This window comes from Erpetoichthys calabaricus, chromosome 2 (assembly GCF_900747795.2).
Source record: "Erpetoichthys calabaricus chromosome 2, fErpCal1.3, whole genome shotgun sequence".
Taxonomy (NCBI): Eukaryota; Metazoa; Chordata; class Cladistia; order Polypteriformes; family Polypteridae; genus Erpetoichthys; species Erpetoichthys calabaricus.
This window is the reverse complement of record NC_041395.2, coordinates 139,823,353-139,847,008: the sequence shown is the minus strand read 5'-3', so window position 1 is coordinate 139,847,008 and position 23,656 is coordinate 139,823,353. Positions and strand designations below refer to the sequence as shown.

The window sequence follows — 23,656 nt, the reverse complement described above, 5'->3', positions numbered from 1 at the left end:
GCACCCATTGACCAGGGATCCCTGTACATGCTGGCCTACTACTGGATATGTAAGCAAAGTTTCATGCATTAGCATCACAGCAGACTAGGCATACTGTATTGCTTGTTAGGTATTAAAAGTTTCAAAATCACATTACTACCTTTTATATTTGTTCATGACTGACACCAACACTTGAAGTAGTAAAGTCAGATATTAGAAGCTGCTTGCAACTTATTTTTAAAGATTCATTTAAACTTAACAGTAGGCATGCGGGTATTTGTCTAACAAATCCTGTTAAACTGCAGAAAGGATATGATGAGGTACTACTTTTCAGCATTGTGCGGTGTATGTATGTTTTTTTTTTTCTTTTCTCTGAGGAGTGCACTATTGATATCCCTGGGACATTTCAGATCGTATGGTCAAATAAGTCTACATGCGACTGAAATGTAACTATTCAGAACTTTTGTGTAGACATTTTGCTTTCAGTCCCCAGTTACTGTATCCCAGTTCTATTAAAATTTCTGTGGGATTTTTGTCTAAGGCATTCTTGTTCAATCTGCTTCAGCTGGAGCTTCCATGTTCTTTCCTAAAAATTAGGAAAGTGCTCCTTTCCATTTTGAATTGTATTTCTTTTTATCTGGCAGTAACCCAGAATGATGGTTTTCTTCGGCAGATTGGATACAAATTCCCAGTGCTAAACCGTGCAATATGCATTTTTCTAACCAACTTTGGATTTAAAATTCCTAGAAAAACAGAATATAAAGAAACAACAAATACTGCTTTCACATGTCTAGATTAAAGGCTCTCATGAGCAAATCCAAGTCTCCTGCATTAGCAGCTTGGAAAAGTTCAGGCTGATCCAGCATGGAAAGGGCTATCCTCAGTGCAGCCCAGATATTGCCTGACATGACCTGGTGGGACAATTGTCGACTTCTGCTCTTTCTTTGCAGACTCAAGGCAGTGAGAAAATTACTGGCTGCTTCCCTAAAATAAGAAATAATAAAAGGAAGATAAAGTAATGTGATATGATTTGATCATGTACAATACAAAGAAAAAAGTAATGTCTAAATTTGGAAGTCAGAAGCTTAATTTTCCACAGGCTATACAAACAAACTATCAGTGTAAGGTAGGCAAGGTAACAACAATAAAGGTACATTTGGCTTGAAATTCCTTAAAGTGTATAGCTAATGCCATGTTGAATAGCCATAACAGATAATAACAATCAAGAATACAACTAATTTAAACACTATATTGTTCTACAACCTGCTAATGCAGTACCATACCTGTATGCCCCCAAGTTGATGCAGCTGATCCCCAGGTTGTATCTTGACCTAATGAACCCAGGTTGAATATCTAGAGCCCTGGTATAGGCCTCAACTGCTTCTTCACTACGATCTCCATTCGCCAGTGTGGCACCAAGTCGATTCCACAGCAAATAATCCTGAACAATGTAAACACTCAGATTTAATGTCGTCTATGCCATGCCAGCTCCTGTGTACTAAAAAGAAAGTATGAATATTGAGGACATGGACTGCATTTAAGTTTTAGAATTGAAAGGCTTATATAGCTTGAAAACCCAGTGTACAACTGAGGCAATGAAGCTTTCATTACCTGGATTTCCTGTTATTAGAAAGGATCAGAAGGTGGTGAATGGGTTATGTCACAGATATTAGCTATTGCTCATTGTTCTGTTTGTCAATATTTAGCCTTTGTGCCTATCAAACTGTATGTAAATAACTACTGACTTAACATGATACTTGAGACATAATGCAAGCAGAGTAAAATACATATCAAAAGCTGCTGAACAATACCACAGGAAACTTCTTATGTTCTTTCTTTCCAACAGACACTATATCCATTGAATTTTTTTCTCCCCTCTGGAAACAGAAGAAAGTTTTTGACACAAGCAAACATGCCCATACTCAAATACTTTAGAGGAAAAGAGAAACCTGGAATTCCAACAGGATCCACAAAGAAAACATACAAATTACAGATAAGCTGCATCACCATAAACTGAAACCTAGGAATCAACCATTAGTGATGTTACACCATTTTTATGAATTTCCAAGCTATATTGTGGATAGTATTACATATTTTTCTACTGTCTGTCTCACTGCTACCCTACCTGTAACATACAGTCAAAAGCTCTTGGTCACAAGACAAAATGACAACCTGCCACGTTTGTTTTTCAGTTGTTGTGGTCACATCTTTGAAGAGGGCTGTGATGTATTGTATGTAAAATTTGCAGTGTCTGGTGTAAAAAAATAAATAAATAAAGAAGTACATGCACTGGTCAGGTAACCTAGCAGATGGCAACTGTTTTTGCATACAGAAGAGTCCAGATATCCAGACAGGTATATCAGTGTGCAGTATCAGTCTTGCACTTATTTTTCAGCCGGAGATGGTGGACTGACTTGTATTCTGTGGAAGCTGATAATTCTAATCAGCAATAAATTGTTGCAGAGCTTGGTCACTCCCAGCTGCACTGTATAATAATAGTGTAATTCGCAACATGCAAGAGCAGAGTGAGTGATAGCAGCTGGCAATGACCATAGTGGCAGCAGTAAGGTTAATCAAGATGGTAAGCTTAGGAGTCAAAAAACTAAACATAAAGAGAATAAAATGTAAAGAAATTGATATTAAAATTATTTATAAAGACAAACTCTCAATAAGACTGATTGGTAACTGAAAAATGAATGTGACAGCTGAGTAGAAAGGCTCTTCCTCTATCTTTTTACTTTAAATGCATTGGCTCAAGTTGCTATGCAGTTACAGTATATGTGTGCATTTTCTGTTTATATAGCTTTATAGTTTATTGTCATGTGTACTGAATACACTGAAATTCTCACTTGCATATGATTACCAACAAAGAACACCTCACCACTGCCTGTTTGCCGTGATTAGCAAGTATTGCAAAGGAGCAAAACACAGCCCAAACAGATAAAAAATAACAGCAAATCTAAAAGGAAATACATGGTTAGAAAAACTGTTACAATGGTAAGTCTGTCTGTTTTCAGGAACCTCTGTTCATCAAATCTGCTAATCCTTGCGTCCCTTTTTCCTTGTACTTCTCGTTTCCTTTGTTCATCTGGCATTCCAGCCCTGTTGTCAACAGGGGATGACACATACTCCTGGCCACAAACATACACCAGATACTGGATTTGTCTTTTCACATATATAGGGATGTTTCAAATGCAGTCCTTGTGCTCATTTTCCAACCATTTTAATCCAAGCAGTGCTAAACAGGGTTAAGGTCTAGAAGATGTAACAGACACAAGGCAGAAATCATCCAGTTGCTCTGATATTCATTTATAATTTTTAATAGTTATTTTAACAGGATCTCAACTGACACCACTGCCTCGTGTACTGCATAGGACAATACAAAAAAAAAACAAATTCTGTAGCAGTAGGAGACTTCTCAATTAAAATAAAATCCTATAACCTTGTAGTTGCTGTCCTTACAGACATGAAAGAATTAACATGCTTTAGCAATTCCCCTAATACAATCTTTCACATAAATATTAGATAATGACACATTCTTTGTGTTATAAGCTACATTTATACTTATTTTCATCTGGCCCATTTTCAATTTTGTAGCCTGTTCAAGTAAGGCCTTTGGTTTTTTGCCTGATGTGTAGACTGAAAAAAATCTAAGTGTGTTGTTACTTTAAATTGTAACTGAAATCCACAACTTTATGTGGCTCTCAATCCCATAATAATTCCACTTCTTACAATGTGAGAAGCATGAGGACCCTCAAATAGAATTTTTCAGATACATGCAATTTTTCCACATCTCTTTTTATTCAACCAAGTTATTAGCCTCAAAAAATGACCAGTTTATTTTAAATTGTACAAGCTGATATTTTTTGGAGCTGTAATAATGTAATAAAGTCTATCTATCTATCCATCTAAAGGTTTGCACAGTCCAGTTTAGGGTTTTGACGAGCCAGAGCCTATCCCTTCACCAGCAAGTGCAAGGCAGGACCAGCCTCACACAGAATGACAGCTACGACAAAGTGTCTTGTTTGATTTAATATCCAAGGGACCTTTCTGTACAAGCACTATAACTGTTACAGTGGTTTTACTGAAATAGAACAGCAGTTTAGGAATGATGAAAAAAGCAATGTATGTTATGATTATGGTGTTTCATAAGTGGTCTGTCATTTATTTCATAATGGGTATTGTTTTAGATTGCTACTTAGGTAAATACAGTGATTGGATATGCTGTAGGTCACACGTTGAGACAAGCATGAACTGTCTGTCAAAGAACTGGTAGTAGTAAAAGGAATCAGGAATTGGGAAAGCATAGCCTTAGATAGTATAGTACTGTAGGTCTAATTCTTTGACATTAGACTGTAAAGAGAAACTGGAACTCAAAGAGAGAATCAAAGGGTGGAAACTAAACCAAAATGCTTCTGGTGGGAATCTTACTTGTTGCACCAATGCCATAACTGGAGTAAATAAATTGAATATTTCCTGTTTACAAGTTGTCAGTCTTACTATAAGAGCATACATGCCTGGTAAAAACACACCTGTCATTTGTATTGCTGTATTGTTCAGAATGAATAATGTATGTGTTAATGTAAATATGTTCTTGCAGCTAGTAACATGAAATCTTTTTTTTTCTTTTTTTTCTTTTTACCTCAGGCCTGACAGCAAGTGCAGCATTAAAGGCATCCACAGCTCGATTGAACTCTGAGCTCAAGTTGAAAAGCACTCCTAGGCCTGTTTGTAAGTCCGGGTCAATAATATCCGGGTTCTGCCGGGCTGCTTCCAAATATAGATCCTTCACTTCAGAAAGGAATGAGCTAGACAGCAAAAAGACAGAACAAAGTATGTTAACAGTGTGCATCAAAGCAGACGAGAAGATAATGTTTCACTAAAACAGGTAATAAAAAGAAGTACTTGTAAGACACCTTTCCATCTTCATTGTCTTGCATAAGACACCCTGCATTATTTAGTACAGTAGTTTAGCTATTTTAAAGTTACATATGGATCATTTGAAGACTTCTTTGTCTGTCCGTTAGCATTATAGTGGCAAGCCTATAATGTCTTAACATTTAACATTTAGTACATACTAAGAGGTTGTGGTTGGTAGTGGAGCTCTCCAAACTAAAATGTTCCCAAGGATAGTCCACCTTGTTAAAAGGACAAGTGTCTGTATGTGTGTCTGTGTATCTCTGTGTCTGTCAGGTTGCAATGGTTATGAAGAAAATTTTAAAAATAGGCAAAACATTTACAATAATCCATTTTAATGAAAAGATAAGTGTCTATGTTTATCTCTGTGTCCATCCAGTTGCTAGGGTTAGGAAGAAAATGTTAAAATAGGAAAAACATGTAGAAGAAGGGTAATTAAAAAAAAGAAATGATAAATATACCAAATAAGGGTCTAAAACTAAACAAATTGGTCTAGTAGGCCTATTCTGTACAATATCATGTGTCAGGAACAGCAGCATGGTAGCCACTGTAATACTAATGACTGATAACTTTGAGTGGTGGGCAATAGATGAGTGTAAATAATGATAAATCTATGTAGATATCAGTAAACCAAAGTCCCAACACAATTAGGCTAGAGTCTCTAAACCAAGAGATTGCAGTAGCGAGCAGCACTGCATTTTCCCAGAAAACACTTAGCCTATAAACACTCAATGTGTGACCAGCAAGCGATGAAAATGGACGTCTCTATCCAAACAGGAAAAAGCCACCACAATGCAAAGGAATGGGGTGCATATTATTATACCAGACCAAATGGACAACCCATATAACAAATAAAAAACATGAGGTCTTTGTTGATTACTTATACAGTATTTCTCTCTGTCTTAGACAGGTAGCACAGTAATAAAAAATATTTTTGCCCAGAGTTTGCAAAAATAATGGTTTATACAAAAATAACACACAAGGAATTACACAAAGTAAGTAATATGTTAAAATAAACTGAAGGAAGTAACTTCTCTAGGCTATACTAAACACAAGTTTAGTCTCCTAAGTAGTTGGGTGGCAGGTCCATTTCCTGCTAAAGTATTAGAGTTAGGCACTCCTTTTTCATTTCCTCTAATGTACTCTCTTTAAAATGGCTGGCTTTTTTTCTTCAAGTTCCACCAGCTGAATCCTTCTTCTACATATCACCAAATTCCAGATTCACAATAGATTTTAAGCAAATTATTTTAAACCCCAGCAACAGGGAACACTTCTAGGTTCTGGAATTCGTGCTGCTGACCTCCTACAACTTGTGACTGAAATTATTACACACTAAATAAGGAACACCTGGTTAGTAACTTAGGGTCTGGAATCTGGGTGAGATTTCTTTAGTTTTACTTATATGTACATTTTTTCTTGTTTCACATAAATAATTTTAACTTACATTGTATGAATATTATCCCAAAGTATTTGACAAAAATCATAGTCTTACATTGATAGAAGGAAACAGCATTTTTTTGACCATCCTTAAAGGTTTGTCATGTGGTGGGTGTGGCAACACGCTATCAGCGTATGCTCCCAACCATAAAGAAATACTTCACCCAACAATCACATTTGTTATATGTTACAAAAAGACACTCCTACTGTATGTGACTTGCATTTCTTGTTTATGATGTTTGATGATTTGTCCGGAAGTATCTATTTAAACAATTTTAATAAAAAAGCATGTGTTTTGCATGTTTTGAGCATACAACTGGATAATTGACATGTGTATTATGCAACATGAGCAATGTGGGATTTTTTTTTCTTTTTTCCATTTTTGTGAAAATGTTTTTCACATTGTTTGTCATTGTAAAACAATTGTCACTAATGACTTGTATTAATTATATCATAAACTTTTTTGAGCTCCATTATGCATGAAAATATGAGATTCAATTTTTTTCTTGGCCATCACTACAAACAACATAGAGTAAGATCAAAAAAAATATAGAATTTTTGGGTGGAGTATTCTTTTAACACTTCTTATTAATTGGGTAAAAACAAATAAAAAGGATCAGTGTTTTCCTAGGAGGTGTTAACTACACTTAGAACCTAACATTTAGTGGAAACACTAATGGTTGAGGCAATGGATATTAAGCAATAAAGCTTCCAGTTCATTTCCTAATACTGAATCATTGTGTAACCTTGAACAAGTTAAATGCGTTCCAAATACAAAAATTGTACAAGCAGTTGGAATGTCTTGTCACACTGTGCAAAAGTCTCCACCAACTGTATCAGTATATCGTATTCTGAACACAATGTTAGAGTTTACTGTAAACAAATAGTTTCCATCTATCATTTTATGTTCTTTACAGTTGACTAATGAAGATGATAATCAATAAGTATTTCTACAAACTGGACCAAGTCTGCACCAGAATTACAATTAATTTAACTCTTGCTGCAACCACATTTATACATAGTTTTATACACTTTCTAATATAAACTTTTCCTTAAGTGTTGTTTTGGTTTAGTTTATTGTTCCTTAAAAAATTCTGTGGTTTTGTAACAGCAGTATTCACATTAACAAAGTCTGAATGCAATAATTTTATTCCTCAGTACAAGGTAAAATCAATTTAAATAAAGATTTGTTTGAAAGAATGACACATTAGTCCAGCAGAAAAAGAACAGAAATATAGTTAATAATTAGCGGTTGCTTTCATTCAGTAGGGTATGGCGCTAAGGAAAAAATGTTTTTCTGTGTTTCTTGTGCAGTATGATCAATTGTCTCATATATATTAGAAAAAGCATTAAAATGCCTGCTAAAGAAGGTAACTTAAGTTACTAACAATTGCTACAGTTTTTGCTAAACTTTAATTACATTGCCGTGTTGCAGGGCTTTTCCATTGTTTAATTTTTTCAACTGCATTTATTATTTCAAATAGCTTTTCATCATGCATATACTGTTTGGCATATAAAGTAAATGTTTATCCATTCATATATTTTCTCCCATCTGGATAATTCAGAATCCAAGTTAAAATGGCAGGATACCATGTGGCTATCAGCCGAATTTGAAATAAACTTAGGGAAGACTGGAAAGAGCATGGTGGTCACCTTACCAAGTGTTTTTGTGTGCCCACCCTCTGTGCTAGGTTGAAACAGAAAAGACATATTTTCATAATGCAGTCCTACCTGCTGGTTGCTGATATGTGGGACATCCTGCGGGCAGAGCTGGGAGACCCGGCTTTGGTTTTTGCCAGTCTCTTGTATTTTGGGTTATGCATGATCCAGTTCCGCAAAGCTTCGCAAGCTTCCTGCTGCAGGCCTGTATTTGTGAGGCTTACTGCCAGAGCCATTAGAGCCTCAAGGTTATTGGGATGCAATTCAAGACACCTTGATAGGCAAAAAAAATATATAAAAAAAAAACTCTTTGAGAACAGCTAAATACCATTTGTGCACCTTTTAAGATTAAACAGATTCAAACTAATCTCTTAGTAATGGATTATTCACTTGGTCAATAATAACTGTCTTAATTACGTTACAACATAACATTCTCAAAACTGTTTAATCCATTTTAATTTCTGTGATCACATGGGACCAGAGCCTGCCTCAGTAGCACTGTAATTGCTGCCAGACCATTATAGCAGCCACTCATGCACATGTGGCCAATTTGAAATATTCAGTTAATTTAACAAGAATGTCTTTGTGCATGAGGGAGGAAACCAACACAAACATGGTGAGAATATGTGAACTCCACACAGACAACAACTGGACCCGCAACTGGAACTCGAGGTATACCACTGTGCCACCTTTACTTTTCTTATATTTCTTATACTAAACCAAAAAGGGGGTTCCACAGGATGTTCTTCAAGTTTCTAGAGCTTTTCCTATAGTAAGATTTGCAGCCAAGGTCCGGAAAGTCACCCCTTGTAATGTTCAGTTAATTTCCTTGTTAAATTTTAAGGGTTTTTTTTATTTTTTGGATTTCCCTACTGTGTATAATTTTCATTGGTTATGAAATTAAAAAAATATATATCATGGCTTATATAGTACACAGAAGTCTATTCAGTTGAAATATACATATGTATTATTTTACAGAGGCATATATTAACAGCTTAATTGATAGTGGCTTTGGTCATTCATTGTGCTCTGCTACCATGTTGTGATGCAAAACCTTAAAAGTGTGCTGTCTATAAAAATCTGGTTCTATATATAAAGGTGTGTACGTCATGTTACTTAGAAAGTAAAACACACACTGGTGGCAATTTCTAGACATAAAACAATAGAGAAGCCTGAGATACGTTTTCATTAGCTATTAGCTGAAGTACCTGGTGTTAACTGGGAATATTTGTGTAAAAAATAAGGAAGTAACTATTTACATTTTATGTGGACCGTTTTGTCACTGCTGGCTGAAATGCAAGTATTCCATTGATCATCAACACTGTCTTTCTGATAACTATCCTTTTTCAACTTCTCATGAGTTGAGAATTTGTTCTTTTTGTGCATGGTTGAAGCAGCTGGCTTTTTGAAGAATGAGTTCCATGCACTGCAGAAAGCATCTGCATCAGGGAGTTGTTGAAGAGGACTGGGATTCACAGACATCATTGCAGGTCTCCATATTATAAAACAGTAGTAGTATTCAATGATGTTATAAAAAATTATTTAAAAGTTGTTTCACTCAGCATTGATTCAATATCATTAACAATCACAACACAGTACAGTACTGGTATCACAGCCTAAACTTGTAAGTGCCTCATAACATGGACTTAATTGTCTTAAATGACTACCATCAAGAAACGGTAAAAGTTAATAATGCTAACCTCAGTTACTCTCTACTCTGAATAGCAAATTAGCAGACACTAAAAAAATTATCTCTATATCTCTTGTCTCTATCACATGTAGTAAAGATAATTCAGATGTATGATAGTGTTGACTTTTTAAAAAATGTAAGGTTTTGCTTTGATTAAAAAATGTAGTGTCATAGGTTCATTTCAGAGTTACCGTAATGTGCAAACAGTGCAATGAATTTCCTATCTGCATGTTTCAAACAACAAGGAGCAGGATGCCATTGTCTGTCCAGCAGCCCAAATCTTGTTCTGTTGCTTATGTTGAATATACTGTAACATCACATTATAATAGGACGTACTGTGCAAAAGAGCCAGGTTTTCTTTTGCATGTAGTTCTGCAAAACTGTTGCTAAACGTTTTTCCACATGTGATTTTGAAACTGCAAAACTCATTGTAAAGGGCATTTTGGAGTTTTAAGAGATTTTTTGGAAATTCAACATGGCTAAACACAACTCACTCAAAATGATATACTCTTAGGCAAAAACTGTAAACCTGCAAGATAAAAAAAATTGTTATCCAGATTTGTTGAGAAGAAAACACTCTACCTGCCGTCTTAGGTGAGATCCTCCTTTGGCCGGTACAAATGCATGCTGATACCAGTGCTCTCCCTTCAAGCCCAGCACACTCCTATGGGAATTATAGTCCCTGCATTGGTGCTGGTTTTTGGGTTGCCCCCTCCTTTACAAATCCTCTGCCTGATATGCTGTATAGCCTATATATTAAGTTGGACCAACAACAATGCACATGCAAAATTTTGCAAAAATCAATTTAGACATTTTTGCATAATTAGTGAACACACAAAGAGATTTATTAATATAGATGTGTCCTCTGAAAAATGTAATTTGTTTAAACAAAATGCCCAAAACTGTATTAAGAAAGGACAGGTTCACCTCAGTGTCACTCTACTCATATCCTAAACATAAGTTTAATATTCATTAAAAAAATTATTAGCAAAAAACTTAAATACTTCAAAATATTTTTCTTTACAAATGGCAATTTATTGACAATAGAAACCAATGCATTTAATGATGCAAGATCCACTTGCACCTATGTGCTCATCAGCAAGTGGCTACTTTAATGAAAAAAATTAAAGAAATACAACAGCAAATTTTTCACAGATAAGCATAAGAAAACTAGTCTGTTTTAATATTTCCCAATGCAATTTTTGCCCAACCACAGTCATGTATGGGAGTGAACAAGTTTTAGGAGAATGAGTCAATACAAGAAACAAAGAAGTAAGAAGTTCTCAACAAGTTTGGGTAACATAGCATAACATGAATCACAAGTCAGGGGCATTGTAACATAAATTGTATAGTAAAATGATACAATTGAAGCAACACTTGCTTTTGACATAGAGAATTTTAGCTTTAGTACTTGAATTTTGGACCACAAAGTTTGAATCAATTGTCTTTAATCACTAAGTCATAATGTGCTATCTGCTGTAAATACAAAAGCACAGTTATCTGTGCATTACCACTCTGCGTGAAAGTCTACAGTAGTGCTACTTGCAGAATTTATGGACAGGCAGCCTTTTCCCAAAACCTAAGAAAACAGAAGCCATTGAACAAACCCTTGCAATCTCTACAGGCAGTGTGGTGTAGCAAGTAAGGATGTGCAATGTAAAGCACTTGATTGTGTCACTTGAGTCCAAGTCACTTATTCAATCTTCTAACCTGAGTAAGTTACTTATTCTGGCTATGCTTCTGTCAATCGAAAATATCAATGTAAACTATATGACCACAGCTCTGCCATTATAAAGTGTTTCAGGGTGAGGTTCACTCTAAAAAGGCTGCTAAATAAAAGTGGCTTATTTTACAAAACAGCAGACTAGACTCTTAAAGCAGATAGAGTAGATTTTCACATTGTTAAGGCTGTTGGACAACAAGAGTTCAAAAAATATTTTCTATTTTAGAAGTAATGCATGGGAAATATAAGAAATAGTTCTATGGAGACTTTAAATTGCTGTCCAAGCTCAGTTGTGAAAGCAGGATTTTAGCAGTCTCTAGCAACACATCTATAGTTTTATAAATACAATAAGCTGATTTGCTTGAAAGTAATAAAAATACCCCAAATGAAACTTTAACTCATCAAAAGGATAACACTATTAAGGAAAAAACCATATGCCATCATAGTAAAGTATAAAGCAATGAGACCATCTTTAGTACATTGTAAGAGGATTTAACTGCAAATTCATAACTAGCAAAGACAGCGCCCTCTGGCCATATTCCTGTAAATTGTTAAATTTTGATGAAATTATTTCAGGGAAACCCAACAAAAGCGTTTCGTTTCTAGTAAAGCATTGCCTGTGTAGCAATCTTCTATATAAATCTTCTTGCTTATCGCAGATACAGCAGTCTATTAAATTTAAAGTATACAATCTAAAACTGCTTTTAACATTTCAAAGCAGCTTATGCTAGAGAATTCAGGGCCCGAGACCCACTTTTATTTATACTTGAATGTATTATTTTTTTACTCTTTCCATTCTGGTAATTGCTTTGCTTAACAATTTCCAAGCTTGGTTGTAGTCCTGAATAATAAAATTGCTTAAGGCAGTGCTTTTAGTCATTTTGAAAAATGCCAACTCATATAAGCTGCTTGCTTTTCCTGTGGCTGCTATACGTTTTCTTACCTTTGGAGGGCAACAATTGCAGCCTGTTCATTTTCATTCTCTGCCTGTGTGGTTCCTAGCACTTGCCAGGCCTAGGGATTTTTAAGAAAAAAATACAATCACCTTGAATCTGCTTAACGCATATTTCAAATTTCATGGATTTTACCTCCACCACAATTTGAAATGAGTAAGTAAAGCAGGAAAAACACATAGTGATTAATGATTGACAGACAGATAGACAGATACTGTAGATAAACAAGACATGTTTTTAATCAGTGTTAGAATTGGACTACCTAATCGCTTTGTGATTATTTGAATATGGCTATGTTTCATTTAAAGGTCATTCCCAAGAACCCCAAGATAAAGTCAACTGGTCTAGATGGATATTCAGACAAATTAGTTGGATAAATGTTGTTTTGGTCAACATGAATAACAATAAAAGTATCTTACATCCTAATAGACAATTCACAATCATAATATTTGATGTGTTTACTGTCATTGGTGGTGCAGTAGTTTGTGGTTCTGCCTCTCAGATCCAGGAGACTGGGTTATAATTCTTGTCTGCACAATGTGGATTTTTCTATGGGTATTCTCAGATAAAGATAAGAGGGTCACATTAATTTTAGACATTCACATTAAGTAAGTGTAAGTAAGTGTGGCCATTGACAGACTGACACCAGTTATTTTCCTTGCAGCCATTGCTATCAGTATAAGTTCCAGTACTCCACACATCTGCCTTGAAATGATGAATGAATGAAATACAGTATTTGATTAGAATTATTGCTGTGCTGAGTGTTAGGATATGTACACTGTTTATTTGGCCATAAATTTAACTGTTTCGAAAATGAAATAAGAGTAAGAATGGAAAGGAGCAGCAAAATAGTGGAAGGATTTGGCCAGTGAAATGACATTAAAGTTTTGGTAAACATAAATTTTACATACTGTGTGGTCACTTGTAAATATTCAGTGTGTGCCCTATTGAACTGTACTTACTAGCAGAACTTGTTTGTTAGTGCAGCTTTGGTAGGCATACTGTAGCTATTATTAACCAAATGCTGAACAAATTCTTAAAAAAACTGCAAGGAATACTTGCCTCTGAATCATGGGGGTCTTGAAGAATTGCTGACTCTAGAAGCAAAATTGCATTGGGCAGGTCTCCTTCTTTGACTTTCCTTACTGCTTCTTCAAAGGCATTGGGCCAGTCTTTAAATGGGTTGTCTGTATTAAAGTAGTAACCCTAATAGAAAGAAGGTTATTTATAGTACTTTTTATTGACATAGGCAAATTAATGATCCTGAAAATTAGACAAAGGAAAATATCCTTTATTAAATAGTTCATGTCAGTATAAATTATCTTGTGATGTAAGAAATCATTCCTAAGTACACTTTATTGTGTGTAAAATGTGAACATCAATTGGTACCTTATTTTGGCACATTAGAATTCAGTACTTTTAGGTGTTCCATCACTGACAAGAACCCCAACATTAGGTTTCACCTGTCCTAGTTTTTACTTTGACAGCTAATATTAAGAATAACTTCTTCTCTTAATATTACCTAAAGCTCATCTCTGGTCAGCTAGTTTCACAAAACATTTCCAGAACTCAGCTCATGTGAGATTGGGTTTCTTTTAATAACTCGGATTATTCTGATGCAGAATACAGATATATAATTAAAATGATAATGATCTATCCATCGCCTGCTCCTATATTCAGAGCACTGTAGCACAGGAATTTACATTAGCTTCCTTTTTACCATCATGTCATACCTTATCTGTTTGATGTTAATATAAATAGTTCATAATCTCTAAGACACAATGAGGTATACAAATAGCAAATAGTCAAGTCAAAGGCTTAAAAAAAGTGTCACTGTCAGATTTCTTTTCCAATCAAAGAAGAACTGTTTAATGAAAGGCATGTTGTAGCTACTTTAAAATACTGAAACACACACAAATGTGATGTAGCTTATGCTTTCCTCCAAGCAAATATAATACTGAATTACAATAAATACCTGGTGGTTGGTTATAGGTTAGAAAGGGTGCTGATCATGATATTGTTAGAGTGGAGCAGGCAGAGCATACAACCTTCTAGGTCTGATGCCAGAGAGTGAATGAAGAGACCCTCCATATCTCATATTTAAGAGTCAGTGTTCAGTTTAACACACTTAGTGCACCACTTATGATGCTTCTGCCTTGGACTTATTTTTATGTGAAAATTATGATTTTTATTCAATAAGAAATTCAAAAGAAACGTCATCAAGTAAAAGAGAAGGCAATTTCAAATATATTTAATCTGTAAAAAGATGCTGATTTGATTGAAGTTAGAGAGTAGGTATTACAACAAAAAAGAAAGACCATGTCTATAAAGCAATCTGTCAGATTTGCTTTACTTTCATATTTGTGGCATTATTTTATTTTTGCAAACACTGGATTATGACTGCTTAAAGAATAAGAATGTGGTCAAAATCAGATTATTGTGTTATTAGGGACAAGTATAGGATTAACACAAGATCATTCTGAGCCCTTACTCCCTCTGCAGTAAACATTAGGCTGAGAATCTGACTAAGTTTAAATACCATGCAACTTGTCCTCTTTTAATTTGTTGTTATATGAATAATATGAATATCTATATACTGGCTTATTAACAACTGATTGGCTATGACTAGTACAATTAGATTATGCTCTATCTGTTTATAGGATTTAATGCAAAAATATGTTGATTTCTTGCAATGCTTTATCTCCTTGAAAGAAGATGTTTAAATGTTTTAAACATTTTGCAACACTTTCTATATTTTTCTTAACATTACCAAGATGTGTCTTATTGTATGATTGATTTGAAATGTTTTGCATACTACTGTAACACCACACTGCGGTGGGTTGGCACCCTGCCTGGGATTGGTTCCTGCCTTGTGCCCTGTGTTGGCTGGGATTGGCTCCAGCAGACCCCCGTGACCCTGTGTTCGGATTCAGCGGGTTGGAAAATGGATGGATGGATGTAACACCACAAAATAATACATTTCCTAAGCAATTTGTAGATGCAATGCTGTTGATAAAGGAACTTTTAGCTGTTGGCTTTACAAACTGCAGGTTCTGAGAAAAGCCAAGAGGAACTCCTTGATGCACCTTGTTTTGGAATGTGGTAACACTGGGGTTGCTCTCAGTATCCAAAGCAATGGCGAACAACATTATTAATGGCTTGTGAAAAAAGTTTGTGTGTTGAGTTCCATGAAGCCTAGCTGTCAACCACAAAATTGTACTGAAAGGTGTATGTTGGGATTTTTCTGCACTGTTAAGAGCCTAGGGGAAAAAGCTTGGGGTGAAACATGAATCTATCACTTTGAAGCAGAGTCCAAAAGGCAATCAATGGAATGGCATTATTCAATTTCTCCTTGGAGGAAGAAGTTTAAGATTACCCCATCATTAAAAAAAAAACAATGGCCATTCTTTTTTGGGATGCATCACAGTGATTATAGCAGTCATTATACTTCAGTTAACTGCACATTCAAATTCATAAAAATTGTAAAATAATTTAAGGAGGAATATGTTGCTCCAACATGACAATGCATGACTATACACAAGTTTGAAAAACACAGGAAGGAATTTCAAAACTCAGATGGAGTTTTCATGCCCAAACACCCTACAGCCCAGATGATACTATCTCTGATTTCCACCTCTTTGGAGTCTTCAAAGATGTTTTCCATGGGAAATGGTTTTAGAGTAATAACAAGGTTATTGAAGATGAGAAGATGTGCAGGATTCAGACAAGAAGTGGATACATGTTTTTGTTTTCTGATTCAAGCTTATTTAATTTGATGAAGATTATGTAGAAAAAGGAGAAGAGTGCGAAATATATCCGGTTAGCCAATGAGCATGTCCAAATAGTTCTATAATAAATTACCAACAATAAAAAAAGTTGTGTGGCAAAACTTCCCATGCAACCATTCTATATTAGTATATCCCTATGATACAATATGTGAGCGATACCAATTTGTGCTGAATAACATTTTGTAAACATCCAAAATGATAGCCATTTAGCTTTGAAAGGACATTGTAGAGTACAACTGGAACACTTAGCTTTTTATTGATTTTTCCAGAGCTAGGACTAAACCAGTAATGTTGTTGTTTAAAGTTCAAGATCTCAGATACTAGGCCATTTTATTTGTAATATTTTATATGTATGTCTTTAGAATGCAGCTTCAGGTGTTCCTCATCTGTAGGTCATGTAAAAATTCTCTATATATTTTTTTTAAATAACTAGGTGTCCCACAAAGCATTTAAAGTGAAACACATGCAGTATTCTTAGAGGTGTCTAGGTCAACACCAGTGATTTTCTATCTTTACTTTTTTTAAACCAATACATTATTTCTTAAACATCACACATATTTACTTTTTCATGCAAGGAGATGCAAGATGGAATCGGAGACTTCTGGTTTTCTGTCAGCCAGTTTCTACGCGCCAGTTCTTCCCATTCTGCCTGCATCTTATCCCAGAATTCAGTGTCAGACTAAAAGAAAAATGAAACAGATCACTGATATGTAACTTAGTTTTAGTTCAATGTCAAGTGTTACAAGTAATGTATTTTGCTGATATTTTTAAGTTGAATATGCATAAGCAAAACATTCATAGAATATGCATTATTAATTCTTAGAGTTCTGTATATCACAATGCTTTGTAGGCATGGCATACAATATCTGCTGTTAAAACAGATCTAAATAAATTTAAAGGCCTTAATAGCTGCAAGGCACATATTATAAACATTTTGTGCTGCATACTATTTCAATTGATGGGTACATTTGTTAGTATTTAAAGAGTTAACCATTGTAAGTATCTTATCAGATTAAGATTTTTACTTTAATTTTGTTATTTTCATATTGTTGCTAGTGATGGACTTATACACAATTACTAAGCATGCTGTATCTGCTATCAGTGATGTTTTTTGAACATTTTACTATTTTTGTCTTCATTTTTACCACATTAATCACTATCTTCTCCAGGCCACCACCCAAGTCCTGATCATAAATGTGTCAAGTGATAACACTGGGGGAAAGGGACAGTTCCCAAGCACCTCAAATGTGTTTTCAGTTGCTAAGTAAAGAGATATGTATTGCATTCTTAATTATTCTTTCTGTTTATTGCAAGTTTTTATACCAATATATATCTAACCATTATTTCAAAAATCAAAAACAGTAGTTGTGACCTTTATTGTTCACAACTTAAATGTAACCTTTAAGTTAATGCATCAATCTAATTTTTATGTATTTGAAAATTGCTGAAGCCATGAACAACTATAATCTGAATGAATAACTGGGTCATAGGCTAATCACAGTTGACCCAGTATGGAATGGTAAGGATGGCACACTGTATATTGGGTTAATGGCATCAGAAAGCACTGAAAAAGAAAATGACAGAAACAGAGGCACAAATTGGGAGGGAGGGAAATCAGATGTGCAGGACACCGAGTTAAGACTTCAGATGATGAATGCAAAAAGTCTCCGGAACCTTTTGGTTTTGCACACATTCATGAAGAAGACAGCAGTAACAGTTCTTACAATTACCTCTAACAATTTTGTTTATATTAATTAAAGAAAATGTAATGTATCTGGCATAGAAATTGAATTACTTTTGGCAAAATTAAATAGCTGGGAGATTTCAGGTGTATTCCTATTTGTATTTAACTTATGTCAAAAATTGAATTTCTATGGTATACAACAACACCAACAATCCATGTTCCTTAATACATGATTTTTAATCCATTTCTCATATTAGGCTTGCTTATTTTAAGTTAGCAACTAGACAAGAAACTATACACTGGCATCTATATGTGAGTGATGGGTTTTTTTATTTAAGAGACTTTCTCTGCTCTGCAAAATAGAAAGACTTTCTAATTATAATTATTTTAACTTATACAGTATATAAATTACTCTGCTTGAATATGCTGTATTGCCATCAAATGAAATTTACCAAGAATCACCACGAGCCTTCATAATAATGACTCCTAATAACTTTCTGCAGGGTATAGTGAATTCTCATCCATATATTGCTTTCGAGTGTGATTAGACATGCTGTAATGCCATTTAATGCATTATGCTTTCCTTATAATGATGCAAGTCAAATATGAAGATCCGGAGATAATAGAGAATAATTTGTGGTCATGGGGTTTTCTCAGTTCACTGTCTTATTCATAACAAAATTTCATCCTAGGGTGATTCAAAAATTAAATGCAAAGTAAGTTTTTAAATGAGAGTCAGGATGTAATGGGTTTGATATGGAGGATAAATCAAATACTGAATCTGCTAAAAAGAGGTTTAAACATTTTAGTCTATTACTAAAGAGAAATATTTTTGAGACCTTTTGGGGGAGTGCTGGAAGGTGCTCCCACTGGGTACTCTATTGTTCCACTGACGGACTTCAGTGTTCATATGGGCAACAACAGTGAAACCTGGAAGGGTCTGATTGGGAGGAATAGCCTACCCAATCTGAACTTGAGTGGTGCTTTGTTATTGGACTTCTGTACTAGTATCAGTTTGTTCATAATGAAGAATATTCACTAGTGCACCAAAGCACCCTCTGCTGTAGGTCAAGGATTGATTTTGTAGTTGTGTCATCAGATTTATGAGCATATGTTGTGGATGTTTGGATGAAATCAGGGGCTGAGCTGTCAGCCAGTCACAAGTTAGTCGTGAGTTGGATCAACAGGGATGGAGTGCTGCTGACCTCACTGTCTTTGAGGAAGCAGAATCAGGGGATTCAGAGGAAGACTCACCCATCACTAGGGCTGAAGTCACTGAGGTTGTTAAAAAAAAAAAAAAAAACTCCTCTGTGGCTAGGCTCCAGGGACAAATGATTTTTGTCCTGAGTTCTTAAAGTCTATGGACATTGTTCAGCTGTCTTGGATAACATGCCTCTTCAACGTTGCATGGAGGTCGGGACAGTGCCTCTTGATTAGCAACCTGGGGCTGTGGACTCCATCTTTAAGAAATGTGACTGAAGGGTGTGTTCCAATTTTAGGGGGTTTAAACTCCTCATACAACCGTGTCCCTTGGGGGTGCCCTATAAGGAAGTGCTTTGGAAGTATGGGGTAGCAGTCCTGCTGTTGCAGGCTATTCAGTCCATGTACAGTCACCAGGGAGTGATTGTCATCAATTCTGTTCATAATTTTTATGGAATGAATTATTAGGCACAGGCAAGGAGTGGAGGATGTCCAGTTCAGTGGACTAAAAATCACATCTCTGCTTTTTGCAGATGATGTGGTCCTGCTGACATCATAGGACTGTGAACTTAGGCATGCACTGGTGCAGTTTGCAGGTAAATGTGAAGACGTCAGCATGAGGATCATCACCTCCAACTCCATGGTCATAGTTCTCCGCCGGAAAAGGATGTAGTGCCTTCCCCAGGTTGGGGATGAGGTGCTGCCGCAAGAAGAGAAGTATGTCAGAATCTATTCACAAGTGAGAGAAGAAAGGAGATCAAAAGGTGGATCAGAGTTGCAGACTCTCTACCGGTGAGTCATGAAGAAGATTTACTGGTCGATCTACGTTCCGATCCTCACTTATGGTCACAATCTGTGGGTACAGATCAAAACAACTAGATTGTGGATACAAGCGGCAGAAATGAGTTTCCTTCACAGGGTGTCTGGAGTGAGACTTAGAGGTCAAGTGAGGAAAGTAGAGCCGCTGTTCCTTCATCTTGAAAGGAGCCAGTTGAGGTGGTTTGGGTATCTCATTAGGATGCCTCCTGAACTACCCTCTGGGGAGGTGTTTCAAGCATGTCCAATCGTGAGGAGACCTCAGGGCAGACCCAGGACACACTGGAAAGGTTATATCTCTTGATTGGACATACAAGAATTTCACTGCTACATGTTATAACACCTCTAAGAGCAAGACTGAATGGAAGCACCTTTAAAGCAAGCCTTTAATTATATAGTGATACATATGGATAGAAACAATAATTGTTAAATAACAAGAACAATAGCTGCTGAATATTTTTATATTTTACAGTAGATGTACATTTAAAAACTGAAAATGTTAAGGAAGAGTACCACTATGTACAAGATGAGACAGTGTTTTACCTGCAGCTCCTTCTGTTTGGCGAGGATATGAGTCTTCATAACATTAATGAGATAAGTCAACAAAAGGTCTTTTTACAAAGATGTGCTGATTTATCAGTAGGTAAGATGGGGCATGCACAGCAGTACCAAGAGGACAGCAGTGATTTGTTTCTGTATTAAGATATTCATGTGCCTACTTAACATTTGTTAGCTGCAATGTCTGTGAAAAACTGTAAGTACTTTTTATTGCACACAGACTTTGCTATTTAGCAAAAAGTTGTTACATTACAGAGGGCCAAAATGAAAAAAAAAAAAAAAGAAAATTAATTCCAAATGTGACCAACTCTATTTTCTGTCTACTTCTTCACAGAAGGGTGTGACTGACTGAAGAGACCAATTAGCATTTAGATGAGAATGGTCCAAGTTCAGAAACCACTAACAGCCTGGTAGCAGTGTAATTCCAAACCATATTTTGGCTGTGAGATTGTTCTGATTTAGTATTAATAATGTAAAGTGCAGCAAATGCAATTGACAACAAAATATGCAGATGGAATGATAACCACAAACAAAATACAACAAATGACAATCAAATACCAGCTCCAGCACATGGGTAATTATGCATGCAAATTAGCCATGCGGCATTGCCCTGTCAACACAGGAATCACTGTTATATATCTGGTGGCAGAACTCATAACATTCTCATTAAAGTCATCTAATGCTCCCAACCCAAAATGAAAAGGTTTTTTTTTTTTTTAATTTACTCACATGCAGAGTGAAAGGCTGAAGTACTGATCAGATCCTGACATCATGCTTGCCTGAGGCAGCTTGGCAATGATCTTATACAGGCATGCCATTTCAGTGCATGGCTGTTGCAGCTCTGTGATGTCATTCTGGCCTGCAAAGCTTTATGGGGCACTGGGAAAAATGTTTGTCCAAGCCTGCTGCAAAGTGACTTTACAGGAAAATATTTGGCGAACAAGGTCACCAACTAAAACAGAACATTTTCTGCAAAAAATATTTGGCATATTTTGCCGATCGATGCTAGTTGTCACTTACTACTAGCATAGCAAGGTGTCTCATTCATGTTGAATAACCTGCAACTTTCTCCCTTTAAAAGGTGGGATCATCATAAAGCTATCAAGCGTCTGTTTTCACAAATGTCTTTTATTTTCTATTTTGTGTTTAAAAATCTTGTTCTTTTAGCTGAAATAAATTTTGAGAGAAAGCAGTGCAGGTACACTGCTGATCTCTTAATGACCAGCACAGCATCTTATGAATTATTTTATGCCTAAAGAATATTTACTTAAGACTTGTGATCTAGACAACTTTCTTGAAAAAACAAAAACTGCTCAATCTTTCCAACATTGACTTTGCTTGTCATATGTATTTCTTTACTTATTGTAAACAAGTAAATGGTGCTTCAGTAGACTAGGCTCCACTTGTATACTATTCTGAGGTCTCAACCTAAATCTAAATTAAAATAACATTCTCAGACTTGCTTAATCCATTTCATAATTGCAGTGGGGCTGGAGCCTATGCAGACAGAACTGAACCAAGGCAGGAAATCACCCTGAAGAGGGCGCTAGCACACATTCACAGTCACACTCACACAGGTTCAGTTAGGAAGCACCCATTCACCTAACATGAACATCTTTAGAGATGTGGGAGGAAATCCATACATACACACACACAGGAAACCATGCAAACTCTAAATCTAATGTGCTCAAAATTAAAAAAACAGCAGGTTCCTTGAAGAAATCAAGGCAATAAGTGCAGTTGAGGTACTGGTAAGCCAAAACTAATATCTCCCAAAATTACTTCTGAATTTAAGATATTAAATTGTCAAATATGTATTTCTGACAGAAAAAAACATTTCAAAACTATAGAAGCAAGAAGTACAAATTACTGTTAACTTACTTTACCTTAAAGAGGCTAATCGGTATTCTCTCTGTGCTTTGTAAAAGACAAGAAGACTTGAAAATAATTCTCAGTCATTTATCCTCCAACTGCTTAATCCAGTGCCAGTCCACCACAGGGCCCCACTCAGAAATACATTTTGTACCTACACTGACACTCACAATAAGCCCAGTTTAGAGTCATCAAGTAACCTAACCTTCATGTTGTTATGAGCTAGAATTTACTTGATTTTTTTATGGGAATTATGAAGTCCTTTTATGATTTTAATTGTCCATTTCAGGGTTATTCTGCTCAAGGAATTCATTTTGTATATTTGTTTTGTTTTTTTCCTCAGAAGGCTGCTGGAAGAAGTTACCATTTTTTCTAGTTATATTGCAACTCCATTTTGTATTATTTTCTGCCTTCCTTCCCAGAAGACACTGGGATAGCATGGTGTATGATGTCACTGGAGTGGACATATTATGGTTGACATGTGCCAAAGCTTTTATAGTTTTGTCTTTTTATATTAGTTTTATCTCAGTATTATTTCTGATCTTACTCAAGCTTTCAAGGCAACTCAGGCCCCTTCTTCAGGCAATCTTGCATATTGTAATAAGCTTGCATATTGTAATCTTTCTAGTTAGCCAACAAAAGGTGCCTTTTGCTTAACTTCTTACTACATCCACAATGGCTATCACGGTACAACACCCTAGTACTACATGATCATACTCAGAAATTCAGTTTTGTTTTTGTTTTCCTTTATCATGTATTTATAGTTTTAGTTTAGTATCACAAACAAATTTCTATTATATATTGTAAAAGATAGCCCAGCTACAGACAGACACACAGATCCAGAATGTCCAGAACACACTCTTTTATTTATTTAAACTGTCCCGCACACAATACCGTGCTCCAATACCCAACTCCACTCAATCCTTTCTTCCGCCACCTCCACTCCTCATTCGCAACCTCGTCTTCTGCCTCCCGACTCCGGCCCTTTGAATGGAGTGAGGTGGCCTCCTTTATATTGCACCCGGAAGTGCTCCAGGTGTCCCATGATTAATCTCCGGCAGAACTTCCGGGTGTGGCGGAAGTGCTGCATAGGAACCCCGCTCATCTTCCAGCAGCACTTCCGGGTGTGGCAGAAGTGCTGCATAGGAACCCCGCTCATCTTCCAGCAGCACTTCCGGGTGTGGCAGAAGTGCTGTATGTTCAGACTCTGGAGCTGTCCAGGTGCCCCCTGGTGATGACCATGGACCCCCAGCAGGTTGAGCTTTTACTCTCCAAATCCATGGCCCCGATGTAAACCCAGGGGGCAGCCCTCTCGTGTCACTGGGGATGTACTCCTGGTAGTGCGCCCATTCCCCCGGTCCTTCTCATATAAAGGGCGTC

The 23,656-nt window shown here is 36.0% G+C and overlaps 1 protein-coding gene across 3 annotated transcripts in view; it reads right to left on the bottom strand.

The window, feature by feature from the left end:
* Positions 1-331: 331 nt before the first annotated feature.
* The window catches only part of pex5la (peroxisomal biogenesis factor 5-like a), a 293,523-nt gene continuing 270,198 nt past the window's right edge, over positions 332-23,656 (bottom strand). For all 3 annotated transcript variants that reach the window (XM_051923954.1, XM_051923953.1, XM_028794576.2), the window contains 7 exons: positions 16,709-16,825; positions 13,421-13,564; positions 12,349-12,419; positions 8,065-8,265; positions 4,622-4,787; positions 1,263-1,420; positions 332-963 (listed from right to left, as the gene is read on the bottom strand). In XM_051923954.1, the coding sequence (XP_051779914.1) occupies positions 762-963; positions 1,263-1,420; positions 4,622-4,787; positions 8,065-8,265; positions 12,349-12,419; positions 13,421-13,564; positions 16,709-16,825 (1,059 nt within the window). In that variant the 3' untranslated portion in view covers positions 332-761. The remainder of the gene's footprint in view (positions 964-1,262; positions 1,421-4,621; positions 4,788-8,064; positions 8,266-12,348; positions 12,420-13,420; positions 13,565-16,708; positions 16,826-23,656) is intronic.